A 24,996-nucleotide genomic window follows, 5' to 3' on the forward strand; every position below is an offset into this window, starting at 1 on the left:
CTAGCTATTATGGTTGCTTTCTATAACTAAACAGTGAGATTGGTCAAACAACTGGGGGTAGAAATTCACCTTGGGTGGTTGCTATCGCTTTGACTGCCTTTTAATGCCTCTGTCATATTTTCATTTCCATTGAATTAAACGGAACTGAATACCTGGCCAGGTATATAACAGGTGTACGTTGCGACACGACCATATTAGACAGGTGCCCAAGAAAGCTTTGTATGCTTTGTTTTTTTTTTCATAATGACAATATCCCTTTAAAATCTATTTTCTCCCTGATCCAAGCCATCGATGTTTCTCTAACACGGGGAAACTTCTTTTAAAAAAAAATAAGTAAAATCTGGTTCTGATTTTCCACAAAAAGCATAGTATAAAACAAGGCCAGTTGCTCAGGTATGCTAGATTGCATGCCACCTCATGGGAAATGAAATTAAAATTACTGAATGACAGATCTTAAATTGTGCTTTCTGAAGTAAAATAGTTTCTGGCAGGTATTCTTACTGACTGTTGCCAGTAGGACATCTGGAGAGGATTTCTCCCCTCTGTTTAACTTTTTTCTTCCCCATCCTTCCAGCAAATGTCATTCAAAAATTTCTGAAGATCATACTTCTATCATACCTGTTAAGAGTTTGATATACCAGATGCCTCATGGGATACATGCCAATGGCTCAGCAATGCTTCTTCTCTGACATGGCTAAACTTCCCCAGATGTTAGAAAACAGCATGTTTTTGTTTTCAGTTTCCAGTAGTGGAGATGTTACCATTCATTATGTTTATTTGAAATGATAGCACGCCATACTGTCAATTTAATCAGAGGAAACTTCACTTTGTCTCTTCATGTGATTCAAAGACATTGGTATTAGCAAGAGAACTTCTGTTATTTTTTTTGGTTTAAATCTGGAAGAAAATGTTTCAATCAGGCATGGGACTAAGAGTTACCCTGATCCACCTATATGAAATCTCATTGACAATGTAAATCAAATTCAGACTGTGAAATGCTGTTTCCTGGAACCGCATTTTATTGGTTACCTTACTCGATAGCCACTTACAAAAGCCTCATATTTCAATGAAGAGGGTAACACAATATAAAAAAAACTGAGAGATGGATATAATTCTATCCATATGGACAAAAATTAGATTGCATTCAGATTTACTAAACATGGTTCTCATGACTGGTAAAATGTCATTAGAGGAATTCAGTTCTAATTCAAATCATGAGCAAATGTTGCTTCTGGCTGTGCAATGTTACTAGTTCCAGATATATTAGGAATAACTGAAGAACTAAAATATGACAGGACATTTAAGAAGAATTTTTGTGTTATTCTACTTTTATGTCAGTTTCAACATACCAAAGGATGAGTTGGTGGCAATGTGGGTATAATGTTGTCCTTTGCCATCTGATATCTGGGTTTCCTTTCAAATAAAGATCAATGAGATTAAATTCTTCTCTTGCGACAGTAAGGGTGTAAAAGGAAATACATTTGAGGATTCTCAACCCCAAATTCTTTTACCTTTGCCCACAAAACTAAGCTGTCTCAAATGCTTCAAGCCTCCTTAGAGGCTGTGAGGTTAGATATTTAAAATAAATCATTCTGAAGATGTGAACTTCAAGAGTAGGGCTAGCATTTATTGTTCCTAACTAGTTACTTTGAAAAGTGATGTTCCGTCTTTTCTTGAATCACTGCAGTCCATGTGGCAAAGGTGCTCCCACAGTACTGTCTTGTCGGGAGTTCCAGGCTTTTGAACAAACAATGATGAAGAAATGGCAATATTTGTCCAAATCAGGATGGTATATGACTTCGAGGAGAGTTTAGAGGTGGTGGTGGTCTCATGCTTGGATTTGGTCGCAGATTTGGGAAATACTATCAGCAGTATGTTGCTGTTGTGTGTCCTGTAGGTAGTACACACTGCAGCCATGGCACACCAGAGGTGGAGGGGGTGGATATTCAGGCTAGTAGACAAGATGCAATCAAGCAGACTGTTTTAGCCTGGTTGGTGTTAAGACGCTTGGGTATTGTTGCAACAGCACCCATCCAAGCAAGTGGAGAGAATCCCACCACTCTCCTAACTTGTGCCTTTGTAAGTTGTGGCGATGCTTTGGGGTGTCATGAGGTGAGCCATTTGCTTCAGAACACCCGATCACTAAACTATCAACCATGCTATTTATACATTGACCTGTAAATTCTGAGCTTCCAGGAGCCGTGACTGAGGGGGTACCCCAAAAATGTGCTGGGGAACTCCCCCCAACCCCGGAAGTCCCCAGGTAAGAAGTGCCCAGAAATTGCCCAGGAAGTTCAAACTTCTGTTGGGTAATTGCCCTGGAATTGGTACCATCTGAAAGTATGATTCAAATCACAAACTTTGGATGGTTATGACTGTCTTACAGTAATACACACCCAGGAAAAGTTAGAAAAATTAAAACCACTTCTAACTCCTAGGTAATTATAGTACTGACCCCGCCCCACAGGACTTCTTCCTCAAACCCCCCACGGGACCCCCCCAACATCTTACTTCCCCCCCACCCCTCCACCCCCCCAACCGACTTCTGAAAGTGGCTGGACCTTTAAACTTAGCTGCTTTATGGCAGCTAATGCTGTTAAAAAAGGGGGCGAGGCTGCCTTACCTCCGACTCTCCAGCCCTCAACCGAAGGCCTCAGGGGCATGCTGCCGCAAACAGTTCTCTCCAGGCCTGAGTTGGAAGGTCAGGTGAGAATTTCCGCATAGTTCCTACTGACTTCAGCCTTACTTAAACAATTTTTTTGCTGTACTTGGATGAATGTTGCCTTGCTGTCAAGGCAGTTCCTCTCACTTCACTTTGAAATTCATCCACATTTGGATTAAGGCTACTGAAGTTTGGAGCACAGTGGTCCTGGCAAAACCCAATCTGAGCATTGGTGAGCAAGTTACAGGTAAGTAAATGTCTCTCGGTAGCATTGTTGATTATTCTTTCCATAAATTATCATGTTGGACCATGTTTTTCCAAGGCTATTGTGATAGGACATTTTTAGGTATCACAAGGGTAGTTGAATATTTCACTTTATATATTCTCTACATGCTTTTAGGGTATGATATTATCAGGGTAATATAAAGACAGATGATCTATGAAATCATGCTGCACTAAATCTGAAATGCTGATGTCACAGAATACAAGATTTTTCTGTCCTTTCTTTAATACAGCTAACCAATACATTAAGAGCAATGCATGTGCCCAGCTGACATCTTAGTTCTTGTAATATAAACTTCAAAGTAAATTCTTCATTCCTATTCTGGAATAATTTCAAATAAACATTTGGATTATGCAACAATTGATAGTTTCAGAAAATATTTGTGGCATTTTCCATCCTTTACTATTCAAAGAGAAATGAAAACAACCTGTGGGCTGAATTGACTGCTTTGCCAACAATCCTCAGGAAATGTGCAACACAGGGCTGGGTTTTAAGGGGTGCTGTTTGAGAAGCCTGAGAGGGGAAGGGTAAGTGCTTGGGAGGAGGTGCCTCCAGAGGACCCATGGGTCCTGCCCAACACCGACCCACACAGCTAAAGTTGCCAGGCTACCCTGTGGTGTAGGCCTCCCCCTGCCCTGGGTAAAATAGTGGCAGCAGCGGGATGAGGCCCTTAAGTGTCCATTAATTGGCCATGTACTTAAGGGCCTCAATAGGCCCGGGGCGGATGGGCCTCCAGGTGCCTCTACCGTATCCTATAAAAATTTGAGACAGGTCGGGGGAGGGCAGGTAGGTGGGCAGGCTACCCCACTTTCAAACCTGTCACTGGGGGAATGTAAAATCCAGCCCTCAGTGGTACACCTCATCTTCTCTATGATGGCTTGTATGGTGAACGTAGAAGATATTAAATTCTTGCTGGGTGAATCTATCTGAGATTGAGGGCTGGATTTTGGCAGAGGAGGTCGGATGTGGGAAATGGGTTCATTTTTAGTTGTGAATCCGCCCTGATGGGAAGAAGAGAAGGCTTCTGATTTTGGTGGAGGAGAGGGGTTAATTGGTAAGGAGTGGGGGATGGTGGCCAATTAATGGCCGGGTTGGGGGGAGGGAGAGTGGAGGTGGGTCACCAGGGAAATGGGCCATATTCTGGCCTGACTTGGCAGCCATTGCTTTGTCTGCCATCTGTGCATGGTTTAAAAAAATGAAAGCATCCAAATTGGCCAGGACAACTGGAGAGCTGGAACCTGGGATAGGACAGGGAAATGTTAGTGCTATTAAAATTTCATTGCTGTGGAATAAGTTTGCTTCAAAACTTCCACTTCTTTCAATTAAATAAGAAGTTTTCCACACTGCTGACCATTTTCCTGACAGGCTGGTGCTGTTCAGCTTTACAAAGCTCCCAACAGCTGTCTACCCATGCAAACTTCAGACCTTAGAAAGGGAGCTCTAAAGAAGTTGCTTAATCACCTAAATGCACTCAGTTAACAACACTGGCAACTTCACTTTCCCACTCTCCCGTCACTCTACTCCTGCCCTCAAGAAAATTGACAGGATCAGGAATGGAGGTGGGATGACGCATGATGTCAGCACCATTTTCTTTTGTTGACCACCTCCATTCCAGCCCGATCCTAGCAACGAATATCCGTCCCCTAAAATGCGATTGTAATCTAACCACACACAGGAGCGTCATCTTTATAATCTACTGTTCACATCATATAGAAGTGGCAACAGAACCACAAACACACGAACACATGGGACACATGAAAAATAATGTAGCACAATAATTTCACTGCAACCATTTCAAAATTTGTGTGTCTACTTATTTCCTGTCTACAATTAACATTTGCGTCCAGCCTTTAACACTTTAGTTTTACTTACTAGCTTAACTCGTACAAGAAATAGGAGTCACATTATAGAGCTGTTGCAACAGTGATGACCAAACCTCAGTGACAGACTGCAAACTATCAGGTGTGGTCACCTATGGACCACAAATCATATCCATAACTTCTTATCACAGTTCCTCTGTATAGCTTTCCAGAACTGAAAAATCTAGCAAGTACAACAATTTTTAATTCTCAATTATTAGGTTTGAAAATTTGGTGATTTTTTTTCTCCGAAACACCTACTGAACCATTCCCGACAAAAACTCTGTATTCTAACACTGTTTTCAAAGTCGCACCAAGTCTTGTACCTTTTCTGTACTGATGCTCTTTTTTAGTGCTCCACATTGTTTATTGAATCTTTCTTTCAATGGCTTCTAACTGATTTATCAAAATGATTTCTAATTGACTTGAGTGGATTCAAATCAATGTGATGCATATCCTGATAAATAACATAATACCAGTATTTTTAGTTCTTTGTTAATGATAAAACAATGGTTTAAATCGTAAAGCATCTGTCAATGTATGGGCCATTGTGCTTTTACCATATTTCTTGTGTTTAAAAAGTAATCTTGCATTTAAGGGGCATTATGCAGTACATCATTCCGTTGGGAGTGTACTCCAGGAAACTGTAGACATGAAATCTGTGATTTTCTTTTTGCTAACATGTGCTCCTTATGAGTTCCTTGCTGGGAGTGTTGACTCACAGATCATTCCCGAATGCAAACGACATACTTCAGACATTTCCTGCGTCATGAATCAACTTTGGTCAAGAGGGCTACAGCAGCCAACACCTTACACCAAATCCTTTCTTGGATCTGTTGCTTTGATTTACATAACATAATTCTGGTGATAATTCTCTCTCTGATTTTTCTGCTCCCTCCTTCCCTTTCTCTGGGGAAATGCCATAGCTTCCATTCAGTGTCTCCCTACGAAGAGGTTAAAATATGGGATTCAATAATGTGACTGCTAAAAAATCCAGATCCCATCACTGCATGGCATTATGATTGTTAATGGAGCACCACTGCTTATCCTGCTTATCCTTTAAACTTAAAAACAATGATTTTGTGCAATTTTTCCCTTTACGTCCTTATCATATAAATAATGCTTACTGTCATTAGTAACTAGGTGACTGCATGATTTTATGAAACAGTGTTAGAGATAATAAAACTGAACGTTCAGGTTTGACATCATACTTGTAACCACTGCTGCACAAAATAAATCCTTTGGAATGTTAATCCATAATAAATACATTGATGTTGTTTTCTTTGCATCAGAGTTATGTTATATTTGAGATACACATAAAAATCTCTAAAACTGTGGCACTCCATTATATTTGATAAGCAAAACATAAATTACTGTATTTTGAAAGTATTTTTTGCAGTAATCAAGATGGCAACCAAAACTGGATATGATGTTCATGATTAATCAGCTCTCGGTGCCTTAATGCCTAATGTCAATAAAATTGTTGATTTGTAAACAAATAAGGAGTATACTGAACTTTGCTTTGTCACCTACCGTACACTTGTTTGGCTTTTCTCCTGAATGCACCCTCATGTGGATCAACAGTTTGTAGCGAGCATTAAATGGCTTGTATCTGCGTGGACAACCAGCCCAGAAGCAAGTAAAGTCCTCTCCTTTACGCTGATCTATGTGCGCCTTTTCAATATGTCGCACAAGCTCCTCCTGTTCGTCATACATTGCACTGCAGTCTATCCAGCGGCAATAGTGTTTTCCGTTAACTCTTGATGGCTCACCGTCCTCATCCAGCTGTGTCCCTTGTGGTGATGGCTGCCCATGTGGATGGGAATGGGTCATGAGATGCTGGTGGGCATGGTAAGGTGGTGGAGGGCCCTGGGGCAGTGTAGGAATTTCCATGCCTGAAGAGAATTCATCCAGTTGATCATTTTTAAATACATCATACTGCTGATTACCAATCACTGAGATACCCTGTTGAACAACCATGTTGTTCATCACCATGGGGTGCACAGAAGATTGCTCCAGCTGTTGCATCCTCTGGTACACTCCATTACTGGCTTCAAGGTCAGTGAGTGTAAAGAGATTACGCTCTTTACCTGCTGTATTGTAGGCCTGAGGGATGCAACTACCTCTGACTCCTAGGAAATGTCCACACACTTCAGGCTGAGGGGAAACATCAGCCGGAGACCCCCTAGACCCATTGATGTATGCGACTAATGATGTTGGAGATGTGCGGATAATGAGGTCGATTCCAACTCCGTCTGAAAAAGGTGAGGTGGAAAGACCTCTTTTTCTTGATCGAGCAGAGTTAGATCGGGCAGAATTACGAGAGCTGTTCTCATTCCCAAACAGGTAGGACGGCAAAGAGTTTGAGGTGCTGTTATTTGACATGGCAGTTCCAGGTGGTATACTCAGCACATCCCCTAGTTCACTGCCATTCTGAGAACCTTGGTTCGATGGGAGGGATGGAAGGATTGGGTAACCATGAGGCCACTCTTGCTTCACATTCAACGTTGACTGGCTTTCTATAAGGCTTAGTGCAGTTGAGCCCAGTGATCCACCTGAGGTAATGGATCTAAAAAGTAAAAATAAAAATAACATGACAATGAAAAAAAAAATCAACGTTGTCTCAACTTTTTCCTCACAGGTGGCAAAACATCAGCTGTCACAAGAAATATCTGTTTCTGTGGAAAATTATGCTTTGAAGTTTCCTTAATCTAACCTAATTACACAATTTCCTTTCAGTGGGAAGGAGCCTAATTGTTGGAGACTGGAAGTTTAAGTTTCATGAAACAAAGCCCATTTAATTTGAAGCAATCAGAACGAGCTTAACTGTTTTATTATGTGCCATCCTTTGGATTGGCACAGGGACAGGACACAATTAATAAAACTTCAAGATTTATTCATACTGAAGATAGATTTTGACAATCTAAATTTTCAAAGAATTACCTTATTACAGGAGAAATATACAGTAGCATTTAAAAAAAACACTTGAATTGGTTCCTTTACAAAGAAAGCCATCTAAGTGGCAAAATGCAATCGCACTTAAAAACAGGCACGGGTATTGTGATGCATCATTAACCAGCAACCCTTTCCTTCCGATGCAGGCAATATGCAAACTTCATGCTGCCCATTTATTTCAACGATTGTAGTGTGCAACCAACGCTAAGCACACTGCTGAGTGGCTGCATGCCAGAGCAGGCATGAGAAGCAAGCATGAGTTTAAGCTAGCCTGCGCTCCTTAAAACCAGGCTGCACCTCCTAAAGGAGAGGTGTATTTTGTCTGGAGAAGGTGTTGGAAGTTATTCTAGCAGCCAGTTTGATCAGGGAAAGACACTGGAATGGCACTTCAAGACAAAGTGTGGGCTCCAAGTTTCACTAACAACACTGTAGGCCTTGTTGCAGGGGGTGGAGAGGAGGAGAGATGTCCTCCAACTGCAGGGGCCAGGAGGCTCTCCGGACAAACAGAACGCAGAGTGAGACCAGATGGCTGTGCAGATCAATGCTAGAAGTGTAGTCCAAGTAACCTGGATGCAGTGCTGAAAGTAGTTTAATTATCTCACACAAATGGTCAAGGTCAGTGAGTGCATCTTCAAATGCCATATCCTATCAATTGCACCACTAACTTCACACACTCCTCAATGCTCCACACCCTCATCATTCTCCCACCAACAATCTCTATCAATTACATTCAAAGCTTCACCTCACACTCACACACTTAGCACTGCTGCAAGCCTCGCACCCACACAGCTTGCATGCACTGTCAGCAATTCAACCATGACCGTCACAGCACCCAGAAACATTGCACCACTTGCCTCTCTCTTGCAGGACAAGGTACTGCATAACCATAGTCAGCAGCAGCGAGCCAGTGGGGACAGTTACGGATATATACCTTCCCCCTATGGAGGAGACCATACACTGGAACAACCATGACTGAGGTCTTGGCTAACAGAGGGTTAAAGCACCAAAAATTACTTTATGCTCCTACCTAATCCTCCTTCTTACATCCCACTTCCCCCTCATCCCATAATCTCTTCTGATTTACAAACTGCAGATGAAACAAGCATTGTTCTTGCACTCTCCTGTCCCCTTCCCTCACATCAACTCTATCCTGTGGTTTTCTTCTTTAAGGTGCCTAAGAATTGTAACTTGGTCAGGCAGTGGTGCAGAAGCATGATGTGCAAGAGGAAGAAGCGACTGCTGACGATGAAACGCCATTATTCCATCTCACATTTGTAGACACCCATTCAGATACTTGTGCTGCGTGTCCTTTAGAGGGGGGCTTAGAGGAGGGAGCTGCATGTGGTGTGTCACAAAGCACAGGTGGTCTGCAGCCAGGGCAGGGGATAAGGGCAGCACAGGTGCCAGCTTGCCAGAGGGTGATGAGGACATTGATGGGTGGCAAACAGCAAAAGGCTAATGGGTAAGCCCGCAGAAATGCTTGGTGCATTGATGGGCCTGCCTTAGGTCACTGTCATGGAGAATGGAGGAGTCCAGTATGAACTTTACGTACAGCTTTGCACAAAGCTTGGAGTCTATCATTTTCAGCGTGGCTGTGGAGGCAAACTTCATCAGCACATTTTCAGGCCTAACCATGATGACCAATGTCTCAGTTTCCATTGCAGAAGCCACCCAATGTCTGCGCACGCCAGGGGAAGCTCAGACTAAACACATGCAAGCTCAGCCTGTTGCCATGCAAATTCAGATTGCTGCCACATGGCTGCTGTTATTAATGGTCAAAAATTTGCAGTGTCTCACAGAATTCCAATAATTTGTCCATGAACACCTTACTAGGATTGCTGAGGTGCTGCCCCAGAGGAGTGGCAGTGCCTCTGTGTACACAAAACTACTGCCCTCTCTCAACCTGGCACCATGGGGAAGCCAACTATCCTGGGGAAGCTGCATGCACACTCCATCTGCTTCTCTCTGGAAAAACAGAAGACAATGTATTCCTTCTATCTGCATACAGTGTATCAGTTACCTCCCTTATACAACTGAGAATGACAAACTGGGTGATGTTGGATGTTCCACACTGGAAAGAGAACATAGGAAGTCAACTTCATGATACTGTTCTTGGCTATGCTGAGGCTGTCGACCTGTCTGTAACAGGTGGTGGATTTCAGTGAGCACTAACATAGTGACAAGGAGGCATCTACTGCACCATTCCTTACTAAATTTGTGGTAGAGAAACTGCTACCTCAACGCCTTGCGTAGATATCATCTCCTGCTGAGTCCTTCTCCTCCTCCCTCTTCAAATAGCTTGTCCTCCTCTCTGTCACCTCTGCTCATTCTCTCTGTTATGCTGCAGGCTAAGGGGAATGGAAACTCAAGAAAATGTGTTTGGGAGCAAGTAATCTAGGCAGAACTCGAAGTCAGAACCAAGGCCTTCACCATGTGCCACACCACTCCCTTTGGATTTCCCCAACTTTACATGACAATACAATGACCAAACACTTATACTAACTCAGCAGCAGTCAATAGAAATTAATGAGCCACTAGTTGGAGAATGGTTGATGATCTCTTTAATTAGCAGTGTTCTGGGGACTGTCCTGCTGCTGAAGCATATTCAGCTGTCCAAGGTTAAGACAGGTATCAACTTGAATGTTGTGATTGAAAATATCAACACTAAAGTTTAACCAGCTTTACATGCTGATTGACATCATAGTCTGCCTACTCTGCATGCTTCCAGCACACACCCCTAGCGCCAGTACTACTGATCTACCCAAGTAGTGTCTGCCGCGGCCCACACCAGAAGTGTGTGCACATGCTGTAGATGTCATTTTGGACGACAAGTGGCACCCATAGTGCCCAAAATATGGTCACTACAGAGGCAAATTTTGCAGCCCATGACTATAGCACACCAGTGAAACCTGGCAGGGGATAAGGCTTCAGAGAGACCTGCAGGCAGAAGGCCAAAGCCTTTCAAGTAAAGTGCCATAGGCCTTTTAAAGGAGCATTCTGTAGTTTCTTCATTTGGTTTCCCCTGGCACTAATGCTTTTGTGAGCCTTGTTGTTGCGTGAGATTGTTCATTTATTTAAATTGCCTCAAACAGTTTGGCACCAGGAAGCCTCCAAGCTGACGATTGTCTGAATCAACAAAGGAACCTGTGGACATATGCCAATCAGGTTAGGTTTTGCAGTGGTGTCTTTGAGCTCCTGCCAACATTGGCACCCCAATATCCAGTAACATTCTGGCATACCCTAATGGGCCAAACCTTGCTCAAGGAGGGCATCTTGCAGGATATACTGTTCATCTTTTCCCTGCGCCCTTCAACTCAAAATATTTTGCCCCTTAATTTGCTGGGAATGAGAGCTGATAATGGCATGATGAGAGTGGCAGATCCAATTGGGCATCTCCTTAACCAATGAGTTTTAGGATTCAGAAAGAAATGGAGGGTGAATTAGAGTCAAATCAGTTACAGAAAGAGAAATAATGAGAGGGAAAGAAAGATTGGACTGAGAGCAGGAGAAAGAAAAATAAGATACTGAAAGGAAAATTAAGAAAATAAATTAGGTACATCATAGCCACAGTTCCTGTCTTAAATGCTCTGACAAGGGCTGAAATTTATAGGACTGACATGGTTAGATTAAACATGCTTGGGATTGGACTGAGAGAACCCTGATATAGGCTTTCATGCACATTTTATGCAGGCCAGTAATATGTTCACCCACAGGTCCCTGGAAATCCTGGAGGTGGCTCAGGACAGAGCAAGAGTAGGCACAAATAAGCCTGTTGTCTGCCGAAGTAGTACAACACCTTTTCCATCTAGTTGCCTCAGATGACAAAAGAGGTATATGGGTCATGGATGCTCAAAGAATAGCCCTTAATTATTATGGATAGAGGTAATTAAAAGTAATAATCCCATGGTGTTCACTGCGAAGGGTTACTCACGGCGGATAACCAAATCAATGTAGGCATTAAAGCTTAATTCAAAGCTTAATTTATGTAGCCCAAGTATGATAACTGCTAGGTGACAGCTGAGAATATGACCTCTGGCAATTCATTCAGCTATTGTTTGTGGGACCTTGCTGTGTCTATTTTCTGCTGCATTTGCTTGAAAAACTAGAGTGAGTAAACTTCAGAAGTAATTAATTTGTTGTATAGCACTTCGGTGCATTCTAATAAAATGCTACATAAATGCAGCATCTTTCTTTTTTACTTAATTTAATTGGATCTTTGCCCTTTAACAATTAGCTCAGCTGCTTTTATCCTCACTGTTCAAAAATGTAACTTGTTGCTAAATTGTCGAAAAAGGCAGTAACGTCAAGTTTGCCAGGTTCTGCATGGCATTATCCAATAGTAGAACTTCTTCATATACAGAAGTGCAGAAGTGCGAAAACAATACCATCATTCAAAAATGCTGGAAATACGCAGCAGGTCAGGCAGCATATGGAGAACAGATTTAACTTTTCAAGTTGAGATGACCTTTCATCAAACTGCTCATCATCATATTGCTGTTACGAGAGTTTGCTGTGTGCAAATTGGCTATTGCGTATTCTACATTACAACAGTGACTACACTTCAACAGTGACTACACTTCAAAACTACTTAGCTATAAAGTTCTTTGGGATGTACTGTGGTGAAGACGGGTGCTACATAAATGCAAGTCTTTTTTTCTTATGGGGGTTTGGTGGCCATCGTACCCAAGATCCAACAATATCCACCTATATGCAGGAATTGTGACTTCCAATCTTGAGTAGGAATCAAGAACAATTTCCCATTCCCTAGGCAGTGGCACTGAGGTCAACTGAAATGTCTCTACCTGGCTGATATAAATTAATTCATACCGACCAATGATTGAACCTGGAATTCTTTTGGTCCTAACCAACTAAGCCATCAAGAAAGTGTTTACTTGGTAAGCATATAATTCTGAATCATTTAAAGTGGGTAAAAAAACTAATATCTTTCCAAATGAGTTTAAATCCGAGTCAACTAAAATTAAATTGAATTTTATTTTTTGCCCAGAATTTAAGATGAACATCACTGCAGAATGAAAGCACATTAAATAAAGTAATATTTTGTATTTTTAAAAAATAGATACATAGTTCACATAGTTACTAGAGCAAACTTTGGTTTTAGAAGCTATATTCGCTGCACTTCAGAAAGACTTTGAAAGATCTTTTAATCTTTTAATTTTATTAAATGTAATAAAATATATCTTAAAATTCTAATTTTTAAAACTTGTTTTGCAAGTTGTGAATGTACTAACTATAACATTAGTTGTTTCTGATGCGTGTTCAAACATGAATTTGATGAGGAACAAGTCCAGAGTCTTCTTTGATATTAAGCCAAAACAGTGAGGCCTGAATTTCACAGGATGGAAGGGCTCTGTCCATAGCCAAAATAGTGCTCAAGCTTCAAATCCAGAAGTCCCACCCCCGTATCTGGCACCGACTATTTTCGTCAGGGGTGGGGGTGTTGGGAGAATGGGAGCAGAATGTGTTTCACAGATCCATCATTCACGGAAGCAGCAGCACATTTAAAAGTGCAACTGCCTTTACTCAGGAGTAATTTTCATCACCCAGGCTTCTGAATCATGACTTGTGGTGTTTACGAATTTGAGGAAAAGCTCTAAACCTACCGGAGTTCTTTAGAGAGATCAGGTACCCTTTTGGGATTTTTAAGAGTAGGCATAAATGAACATTAAAGGATGGATAAGGTCTGTGGAACTGTCGAGATTCCAAGTCATTTAAAATCCCTGCTCTTTAAATTTTGAAAAAAAAAGCTTGCTCTGTCTCTCAATTGAAAAAAAAATAGTGCTTGCAATTTCAACAGGTCTTTGTTGGTATGAGCCTGAGGGTTATCATTATAGTATCAGAACTGCTTGACTGTTTCCACAACCTATCCTTATCACAATGGGATCCCTGTAATTCAGAGTTTTATTGGCAGCTCCAAGTGGTTGTAAAGGGATAAACTGTCTATGATGTGGGGCTATGTATACAAATGTTTATTTTTATGAGAGATTAAGCACTTGAAGGGATTTAAATTTATTGAGTGGGCTTTTATCAAAGAAAATGTTTTTTTTTAATATAGTGAAGTCTGTAATAGATGCTTATAACTTTATTTTATTTCATCTCAGCATGGCTCCTGAAGTCAGCCTGTGGAGGATACTGGATGAGTTGGCTTGGAGGCAGTAAGGGCAAAGTGTGGTGGTTCTGGGAGCATAGGTTGGCATGAGTTGGCACTAAGTTGGCATGGGGGCTATAAAAGGTCATGGTGATGAGTGAGGGGCATGGGTTGGCATGGAGGGCATGAGGGACCATGAGGGTGTGTGCAAGGCATGAGGTGGTATGAGTTGCCATGAATGGGGCATGGGGGGTGTGTAGGGGTGAGGGGGTGTGAAGGTGAGGCCCTTACAGTTGTTATTATAACTGGGATAAAGTTACAGAGCACTGAGGCCTGCCTCAGCACTCAGCAGACCCTATGGCTGCCTCTGCACTGTTTCCAGAGGCAGCGGGCCCAACTCCAGTTAGCACCAGCACCCCCCCAACACTTACCTGTTTGGAGAAGTTCTCCCGAGTCAGGTTTGGGGAGTCAGGAAATTTCCCAACTCTATGCTCCCAGCAGAAGGGAAAATTTGGGCCTAAATGTGCATAATGTAATAATATAATGTGGCCATGGCAGAGAAGGATATGGAAAAACAAGAAAGTAAACAAAGTAAGTACATCATTTATCATTATCACCTAATTCTACCCCACTTTATTTTACGTCATGTAAAATTTAAAAGCTTTTTCAGTGGATTGGTGGTGACAACACATCATTAAGTAAATTTTATTACTGACCCGAAGTACTCTGGGTGTACAGACAATTATTTTCTTTTCATGAACCGCAACCATTAAAGGGGTGAGGATGTCAGCATGTTCTTCAATGTTAATGGACAGAAAATCTTGTCCAGATTGCTGACCTCCACAGCTGAATTTCCATTATATATTCATAATGCATCAATTCAAAAAATCAACCTCTACATGTTTTCAAGTGCTGTTACCCTAGAAATAGCTTTTTATTTGAATATCAAGAACATTGTTCCATTACAGCAAATACATACTAATGAGGTGATTTACACATAGTCCCAGCATGGTTTCCATCACAGTGTGACTAAAATTAATGTAACATATTTACAGCATGGCAAAGAAATTGATGTTCTGCACAAGGTCTTCTGATCTAATGAGGATGCAGTGGACAACTAGTAGCTTGTTGGAAGTTTTTACATCAGCACATGTCTGCATGTACAAATATATATGTGTGCACTCACACACATAAATATAAAAGTTTTGCAGAATTTCAATTGGGGAAAAATGTGGAGAACATGTCAAAATCATAGGTTTTCAAGTGCATTACCAATAGCCAAAGAATAAAGTTTACAAATGACACAGAATAATATGTTCATAGGTTGGCCTTGAGCATGTTTGTATATTATCAAATCGTCTTACCTTAGAAATTTTTGAAATTCCTTTATAGATTAGTTAGGTCAGAAAAAAATTGTAATTAGCCGTTCAAGTGTCGAAGAGACAACTTGAAACAATATCCTTGCTTTGTTTCTCTGCCATCATGTGACTTCAAGGTACATAAATTTTGATTTTTCTCCCCCCCTAAAGATAACCATTTGCTTTCATTCTGTCAATGGATAACTGAAAGAAATCAGCTAAACTTGAAGGTTCTTTCCTGAGGGTCACTTTACGATCAAACAGTGAACTTTTATAAATTACAATAGAATTTCAGTTTGAAAGAACAGTGGGCACATTTTAAGACATTATTTTATTGTTATGGTTTCTCTTTTGGGTTGAGGCGCGTTGGTATCTCCAGACTGGGGTCATGGATTGGAAGGCCCCAGAAGTCCACTTATCAATTTGTTAATATTGGCTCTCTTACACATAGGAACTTTATGAGGGTGTCCACTAAAGGCAAGTGTCTATGGCCAGCTGATATTACATCTTCCTCATGACTTTTTCTCATGGGGATCCAGGATCTGCCCATACTAACACAAGTGTGGATGAGAATATTTAATTAAGATGACCAAGCCCTGACTCTGGGTAGTCTGGGGGGTAGGAAGGGTGGAAGGTTGGGGTGGGTGCTGGGGTCGGGGGAGTACGGGGGGTGGGGGGGGTGGGGGGGGGGTAATCAGCAGTGGTGCAAGAGTCCTCCTCTGCCTTATTTATGCTGGAGCTGTGTCTTTTTGGGCCTGTAAAGCTTACATAAGCATGGTGTTAATAAAATATTCAATTAATCCAAAATCCTGAAAATAGAATTGATATTCCATTTTTGAATACTAAGAAAATATTGTGTTATGTAATACTTAACCTTCTGTGTGCTTTATACATTGCAGACCACTGATATGCTCTGGTATCTAATACTGCCTTTAACATGAACTGATATTAGGGCCAGTTTCAAGGTGTCCCCAAGAGGAAATGGGAAGAGGGCGTGCTTGCAGACATATTGCACATGCTTGCAGACACAAGCATTCACATATCTTTACCATAAGAGCACAATGATACAGTGGCACCTTCCTCTGTTCTCAAAACCCCGATTTTCAGCAGCACTGAGAACACCCTTAGAGCCTATGCAGAACCCACCCATATTGCTGAGAGGGGGCAAGCAGCAAGAAGATGGAACAAGGAAAAATAAGTGAACATATCTTTTGCAGATATCTTTATGGCTGGAGGCCATATGGCTGATGTTTTTGGATAGCAGTTAGAAGGCCCCACAGGGAGCAGGCAATATTATGGCAGATGTATCAGACATGCAGCAATGGTTGGATTTCCACCCTTCTTCCTGGCACAAGGGGCAAACATATGCCCAGTATGCTGAATATGCTGAACCCATAAATTCAGGTGGGGTCAGGTGGAGTTCACATATACCCAGGTAGCTTGAGGAAAGTTGAGGTGAGGAAAATTGGCTCCATTATCTCCAGAATAAACATCAGGCTACAATGACCATTTAAGAGAACTAGTCAACTTCTTGTTTCATTTAATCATTCACAAATTATTAGAATTTGCTGGAGCTAGAGATAGCAGAGTGTAATATAACATGAAGGTTTCTTTAACAAAAGAATGAAAATGTCATTATTCATGAAGGCCTTGAAATTACACTGTTGTACTCTAGTATATTGTTCTGCTTATTTAAATTATGTATTTGCAACAAAATTATGAAAAAAAAACTTTTAGATTCACAAAGGCACATTGAGTTGGATTTTCCTCCACTACCCCAATCTTCACCTGAAAATGTGTGGGAGAGTGGTGTTGTATTCCCAGGTTTAATTAATACAAACTCACCAATCTCAAACAGGGCTGGTAAACTAAACATAGGGCAGGATCTTTAAGTCGGCAAGCGGGGGGGTGGGGCTCGCTCGCCGACGCGTAAAATGACACAGGATGACATTCGGCAGAACTCCCGATGTCACCCCCGCGCCATCTCCATTTTCAGGTTGGCGGGGGCGCAACCGAATCAGCTGTGGGCCCGCCGACCTGTCAACGGCCTACTGAGGCCATTTAAAAAGTCATTAACATAATTAATGGACCTGCCTGTCCAACCTTAGGGTTGGCGGGCAGGCCGGGAGTCCTGGCAGGCTTCAGAAAAAGCATGAAGCCTCATCCACGGGTGGGATGAGGTTTCATGAGGGTTTTTTTAAATTTAATAAATGTTTGAGTTAAAGTGATGGACAGTATCACATGAGAGGACATGTCAGGGAAATGTTTTTCAACATTTACCTTCAAAGTTTTAATTCTGAGCTGATCTCCCTGAGGCTGCACTTAGCCTCAGGAAGATCAGTGCACTCTTTTGCGCGCATGCGCAAAAGAACGCATTCCTGGCTGAGGGAATCCAACCCCCCCGCCCCCCCCACCCCGGCCCGCACAGGGAGTGCATAGTGCTTCCTGGTGGATGTCACGCTGGGTGGGTCTTAATTGGCCTGCCCACTTAAAATGGCGGCACGGCTCTGATTGGGGGCGCTGATCAGAGGGGCGCCGATTGGAGGCGCGCATGCTCGCACCGGCTCCTGCGCTTCTCCCCCGATGGGGGGAAAATTCTTCCCATGGGTTCAGTTTATTTGAAGATGTAGTAAAGAATTGCTCAGCAAACAGATTTACTATAAGCATGCAACAACTATTGTTAACGTTAGAGTTCAGCTGCAACTGCTTCACACCACATACTGCTTACAAAACTGAAAGCCACTCTGAACAATGTCTGCTGGTCACATGGTTTACATCCTGGCTACTTGCTCGTTAGCATATTCTCTCTTAAATGTCACAACAAGTGGTGGTGAAAAATAATAGCCCAAGCTTAGGTTTCCTTACTCTTGCCTGGAGCCCTGACAGCCACCCTTTTCCCCACCTAACATGTATAAATGCAGTTAGAGAATTTGCATCTGACTTCCCTCTTGGCCCAGCCACCTGGATGATATCTCTTCTGTTAGCACCTCTTACCACCTACAGGCAGGTGTTAGATAGTGACATAAGGAAAAGTGACATAAAGAATTCCTTGCCCTCAGATTTGGACGTAAAGCATTCATTATTGTAGACCTCTTTCTTCTTCAGGACTCTTTTAACATCCCTCATCAGCTGGTACAACAGTGGCATACTCACTCCATTTCTCTTTGGCTCTTGTGGATTTGCTATAGATGGTGGGAATCCCATTAGGAACTAACCCAAAATAGCCAATGGCCCATGACCAAGAAATATGGATCAGAGTTGCAGTGGAGTCAGAGGATCAGGCAGAAGTCCCACTGCCTCTGTTACTCCATGAGGAAAATTCACTCCATTATTATTACAATTGCCATAAATTAAATATCTAAAACTTACATCCAACAGGACTATTATTCAACTCAACAAGGAAGTGGTTATGTGACTATAAGGGCCTCAAATAAATGTCGTAATTTTCACTGGAATACATTGAGTATTGGCAAGGGAGGAGAGAAAAGACATTTAATGGTCCATGGAGTGGTGCATAAGTCACAACAATCTGCTGGAAGGGGGAGTAAGGTAAAGTAGTACATTCTGTACTCTCTGAAAAAGATAGTTATGAATGATCCCCTTATTCCTTGTGATTTTCAAAGGATGAATCAACAGAGAGTTCTAACCATAAATGAACTCAAGTAACTAAGGACTGTACCACAGAGTAATGGATATGCTGAATCTTTGAAAAGTTCAATAAAATAGATTGGCAGGAACTGCTAAAACCACCCACTCCACACCTTAGTTGTGTGAACCTAATAGCTTAAATTCATGCTTTAATAAAAGGCACCAATTTGATGCAAAAAATGAATAAGAAATCTTATTAGATTTTGATCTTGAAATCTGTATTGCACTCTACATTTTGAAGTGTTGCTTCTGTTTTGGGTGTGACAGAAGTAGTCTCATGCAACTTTGGCTTCAAACTAGCAACACTATAACTGAACCAATACCAAGTGACATTCATCTCTCTCTGGTGACTGAAAATTTCACCAACATTTGGTTGCAGTTTGGAGAACACTGACTGTAGATGAAGTAGGAGGATTGATTTGACATAGGGCAGCAGAATGACAGCAAATGTAATGTAAGAGTAAAGTACCATCCATACGAATGGAAAATAAGTGACACATAGGGCAGGATTTTACGAGTCGGTGAGCGGGGGCGGGGCCCGCTCGCCGACGTGTAAAATGATGCGCAGTGACATCGGGGGAACTCCCGACGTCACCGCACCCCATTTAAATTTTCAGGAAGGCGTGGGTGCAGCAAAATCAGCTGCGTGCCTGCCGACCTGTCAATAGCCAATTGAGGCCATTGACAGAGTCAATTAAGTAATTAAAGGACCTGCCCGTCCAACCTTAAGGTTGGCGGGCAGACCAGGGGTCCCGGCAGGAATTAGAAAAAACACGAAACCTCATCCACGGAAGGGATGAGATTTCATGTAGGTTTTAAAAAGTTTTAGAAAAGGTTTTGTAAAAATTATGGACATGTCCCAACTCATGTGACATTGTCACATGAGGGGACATGTTAGGGAAATTATATTTTTCTATTTTTAGGTTTTTAACATTTTGAGCTGCAAAAGAGCGCACGCTTGATTTTGGGATTCCCCTGCCCGCACAGGGAGCACACAGCGCTTCTGTGCAGACGTCATGCTGGGTGGGCCTTAATTGGCCCACCCACGTAAAATGGCGCCACGCCTCCGATCGGGGGTGCCAATCAGAAGTGCGCCTGTGCGCGCCCGCCCTTCAACTTCCCCCCTGACGGGGGGAAAATTCAGCCCATGATGTATTCCATGGTGATAAAATAACTAACGGTGAAATTAAGAGATACCTAGGAGTCTTAGTGAACTTAATATTCAATGCATATTTTAGACCACCCCCAGCTCTACCCTTTTCCAGGCTAAAAGCCTGAAGCACTAATTTTCTGTCAGCAACACACCAGCTGTATGTTAAAGAAGTGCTGCCCCAAGAATGAACCAAGTCTCTTGCCATACTAGGCACATGTGGGCAGCTGGTTGGCCTAAAACTGAATAGAAGGAAACTCAATCCTGGTTTCTCCCTGATTACAGATCACATCCAATTGTTTCTTCTTCTTTCTCTTGTCTCCCAAGGCCTCAAGCAGCCTGCCTCTCCTGTTGCATATGCACGTCTTTCTGCAGGGTGCAATTACGCAATAGGAATCTGTGCAGACAGTGTAATTGTCAACATCTTATCAGGGCTATACAGCAATATTCCCCTTATCTGTACAGTCAAAAGAATGTCTACTTCAGCATGTTTCACCAGAATTTTGGTGGCTTAATGAGTTTTATTGTACCTGCATTCTGGATCTGTTCACCAAGTATGCCCTTGGTTCTCTAACAATTATTCATCCAGTACATCCATTCCCAGAAATAATGGTGGCATAGTGGACTGGTGCAAAATGAAAGTTTTATGGCTATGGCCAGATGATGGCTAATTTACTTGCATCACTCTGTTCCAACAACATCTGGATATTAACAGAAAATTTCTCTACAAGCCGAAATATACCACATATTAATGCTAGGAGCTCCAGAGGCCTTTGGTGCACCATTTATAAGGCTCTGACCTTTTAGACAGGTATACAATATTATGCTGTTTCTTCTATTTCTTGAGAAAATTGATAACAGTGTTTCTTTGGCAAATGAGAGTCCATCATTTGTTCTATGGACTGCTGGACTGATGTGGAAAAAGTTACTGGTATTAGATTGGAAATATTCAGTCGTTCATACTGTAGCTCCCTGGGGCTGGTTAGCTCAGTTGGCTAGATGGCTAGCATGTGGTTTCAGATTAATGCCATCAGCCTGGGTTTGATTCCCATTCCAGCTGAGGTCGACTTGGGACCTGCCTCCTTGCCCTGCCCCTGACAGTAGCAGGCAATGTCAAACCACCACAGACAAAAACTGCCAAACAAAAGGCTCAGGATGAAAGATCAGCAGACAATGAACCAAGGCTTTTAAGCATAGCTTTAGATAGGGCTCTCAATGTGGTGAAAGTAGTCAGAGGTCAGACATGAGGAGAGGGTGTAACTTAGTGGCAGTTCCCTACCAAAGTTTAAGTAGTGAGGACAGATCTCTTTATATAGTCCCAAGTAGGTGTGTGTGCGTCAGAAGACTTGACTCGTGGGATGAGGATGAATAGGCACAAAACACCTGAAGTATAGCTGCACCTATATTTGTATGAATTCTTCCTTTTTGAAATCCATCATTGACACTGGAATACCAAATCTCATTTCCATGAACACTGGTTGCTGCAAATGGAACAACTACTGTCTGCAACTGCATTGTGGGAAAAGGATTCTGTAAAAAGAGTCTTGCTGCAAATGCCAAGAACAAATCTTTCACAAAAGATTATGCAGATACAGCTAGGTGAAAGCTAAAAAAATACCATTTTAAATCCAATACTAAATTTCCAATCAAAATCATAAAATCTTAAGTAGTAAATTGCAGAAATACCCATTTTAGATGGGTGTGCAGTACTGAAAATGTGAATTTATGAAAAAAATAATTGATTTTGGTACAGGGCCAATTTACAAAGGATTGTACAAAATTAGGAAGGGCTAATGATGTTCTCTATGTTTGGGCAAGATCTCCAAAAATGCTCACCATTTGAAGCTCATTAAATTTGTGCCCAACAAACCAGATGTTCAGACGTACTAGCCGATTTAGTGACAGCCTAAAATGAAAGCATATTAAACGCAGCAATTTCATATCTTCTTGTTTTGCTCAATGTTATCAATGCCCCTGTCTCAATCTGTGCCTATTATTTGAAACTTTATAAATATGAGAGATCTTATAATGATTCAGGGTTAGAATCTGGAATCAAAAGGTCAACTAAAGCAACAAATTAAAATCAAAAACATGACAAGACCTTGTATCTGAAGCAGGAATGTTTAGATTTGGGTGCATCTGACGACATATGGTGCGATTGAGGTGGTTGCTGTGAACAATTGCCTGGTTTGATAGAAGTCCTGTTCTCTGGAGCGTCATGGGACTGCTTGTAACCACTAGATTGTTGCTGGTGCCTTTCCCAATTGCTTTGCATTGTGGTCCAAACTCAGGGTTCCCTGAGGTATATATAAAAGTAAATGTTAGTTTGGCAACAGAATATATCAAAATATTATAAAATCGCACACAAGTGTTGTGCACATAAATGGAAAACATCTAGTATATATTAAATAATAGTATGCTTTCAGCTTAGACACAGAACAGTACAAGGGCAACTTCATCTAAAAGGTTTGCTTCGGGCCTGTCAACATGGATTCTAAAAAGTTCAAGCACATTATATCTCCGATCTTGTTGATATAATTATGTTGATATAAACTATGTTGATATAATTTTTGTTTCAAACTACAAATTAACTTTTAATGAAGCTTATACAGCTTTTTCAGCTTTGGAAGATATAATTAATAATTACGCTTATCATGTTCAATAATTATACATCATTGCTCTATTGATCATGACACCTTGTACTGTACCTGTGTTTACAAACCTGGTAAAGCAGTGTTTAAATGAATCGCTTCAGAACAGTGCTGCCCCATTGCTTTTTGAAAGTAAGTCCTTTGTTAAATGAGTATGTATTTATCCAAATAACAATGGCAATTCTCTGTATCTATATGATTGTATAATTGTACGAGAGCAGTGCTCCAAATTGTCTTTTGATTTGCCTGGTTATTGCTATTATTGGTCACATTATATACTAAAACTATTTTAAAAAGCAAGCATGCTGGATAACTCAACCATTTAAACTAAATAATCCAGAATTAAAGTTCTAAGGTAATTTTAACTAAGCTCAAGACCCAGCCTCAGACAAACCTAACACTCATGACCAGAAACAGAGGCTAGCAGGTAATGTGGACTAAATTCCATTTGTTTGCTATGGGACATAAACTAATCTGTATTAAAAAAAACTGTTACTTGCCAGAATTGCTCCTTCATACATTATTTGTCATAAATTATTTGAATGTCTGGTTATAATTCCAAGCTGTCCCACTGCATTTTACTCCACAGTGAGGTTCAAACCCTGATTTATTTACGTGGCAATGCTGATTTTACTCCATCTCTCCTCCCCACACCTTGTTGGGTATTCAACCAGCAGACCTGCCTGATATGCTAGACAATGCTAACTGGTGAAGTTACAACACAGGATACATGCATGCTGAAAAACAGAAGCAGCATGCTATAGACAGAACTAAGTGATCCATAAGATCATAAGAAATCCCAAGACCAATGGAGCAGATCAAAACAGTCCTGCCATGTCCGGTTGTGAATGGTGCAGAAAATTAAACAAGTGACAGGAGGAGAAGCAGCCATAAACATTTTCATCTTCAATGATGGTGGAACCTAGTACGTGAGTGCAAAAGACAAGACTGAAGCATTTGCAATCTTCTTCAGCCAGAAATGCCTACTAGATGATCCATCTTGACCTCCTTCTGAGCTGCTTACCATCACAAAACCTTTCAGTTAATCCAACTCACTCCATGTAATATTAAGAAAGTGTTGAGCGCACTGAATACAGCAAAGGCCATGGTCTCCGACAATAACCATGTTACACTGTTGAAGGCATGTGCTACAGAACTATGCATGCCTCCAGCCAGCTGTTCAAGTACAATTATAATACTGGCATCTACTTAATAAAGTGAAAAGTTACCTTGGTATGTCCTGTCTACAAAAAGGTAGACAAATCCAATCTGGCCAATTACAAACCCATCAGTCTACTCTCAATCATCAGCAACGTGATGGAAGGTATTGACAACATTTCTATCAAGCAGCACTCAACAATAAATAACCTAATCCACGATGCTCAATTTGGGTTCTGCTGGGAACACTCAACTCCAGGCTTCGTTACAGCCTTACTCCAAACATGGACAAAAGACCTGAATTCCAGAGGCATCAAGTCAACATTTGAATGAGTGTGGCATCAAGGAGCCCTAGTAAAATTGAAATTAATCAGAATCAGGGGAATATATCTCCATTGGTTCGAGTCACACCTACCACAAAGGAAGATGGGTGTGCTTGCTGGAGGCCATTTCAGCCTGAGGATATTATTCCAGGAGTTCCACAGGCTAGTGTCCAAGGCCCAACCATTTTCAACTGCTTCATCAATAACCTCCCTCCCTCATAATGCCAGAAGTGGGGACTTTGCTGATGATTGCACAGTGTTCAGTTCCATTCACAACTCCTCAAATAATTAAGTACTTTTTGCACACCCACAGCAAGACCAGACAACAATCAGGCTTGGGCTAATAAGTGTCATGTAACGTTCACGCTGCATAACTGCAGATAATGACCATCCCCAACAAGAGAGAATCTAACCACCCACCCTTGAAATTCAATGGTTTTACCATTGCTGTATCCCACACTATCAACATCCTGGAGGTTACCATTGACCAGAAACCTAACTGGAAATGCCATGCAAATATTGTGGCAATAACAGCAAACCAGAGTCTCAGTATTTTGAGGCAAGTAACTCACCTCCTGACTCTTCAAAGCATGTCCAGCATTTACAAGGCACAAGTCAGGAGTGTGATTGAATATTTTCCACCTGCTAGGATTAGTGCAACTCTGACAACAGTTAAGAAGCCCGACACCATCCAAGACAAAGCAGATTGGCACACCATCCACCATTCAGAACATTCATTCCCTTCACCACTGATGCATGGAGTGTTTACCATCTGCAAGTAACTGCAGTAACTCACCACGGTTACTTCAATAGCACCTTCCAAACCTGCAACTTTTAGAGCTT

The 24,996-nt window shown here is 41.6% G+C and overlaps 1 protein-coding gene across 1 annotated transcript in view; it reads right to left on the bottom strand.

Moving 5' to 3' along the window:
* Positions 1-24,996, bottom strand: part of LOC144697391 (zinc finger protein GLIS3-like) — a 690,064-nt gene that overhangs the window by 495,569 nt on the left and 169,499 nt on the right. Inside the window, exons 3-4 of the mRNA XM_078569373.1 lie at positions 22,123-22,318; positions 6,338-7,373 (exon numbers count right to left, since the gene is read on the bottom strand). Of these exons, the coding sequence (XP_078425499.1) occupies positions 6,338-7,373; positions 22,123-22,318 (1,232 nt within the window). The remainder of the gene's footprint in view (positions 1-6,337; positions 7,374-22,122; positions 22,319-24,996) is intronic.

The sequence above is a fragment of the Cetorhinus maximus genome, chromosome 2 (genome assembly GCF_964194155.1).
Source record: "Cetorhinus maximus chromosome 2, sCetMax3.hap1.1, whole genome shotgun sequence".
Lineage (NCBI taxonomy): Eukaryota > Metazoa > Chordata > Chondrichthyes > Lamniformes > Cetorhinidae > Cetorhinus > Cetorhinus maximus.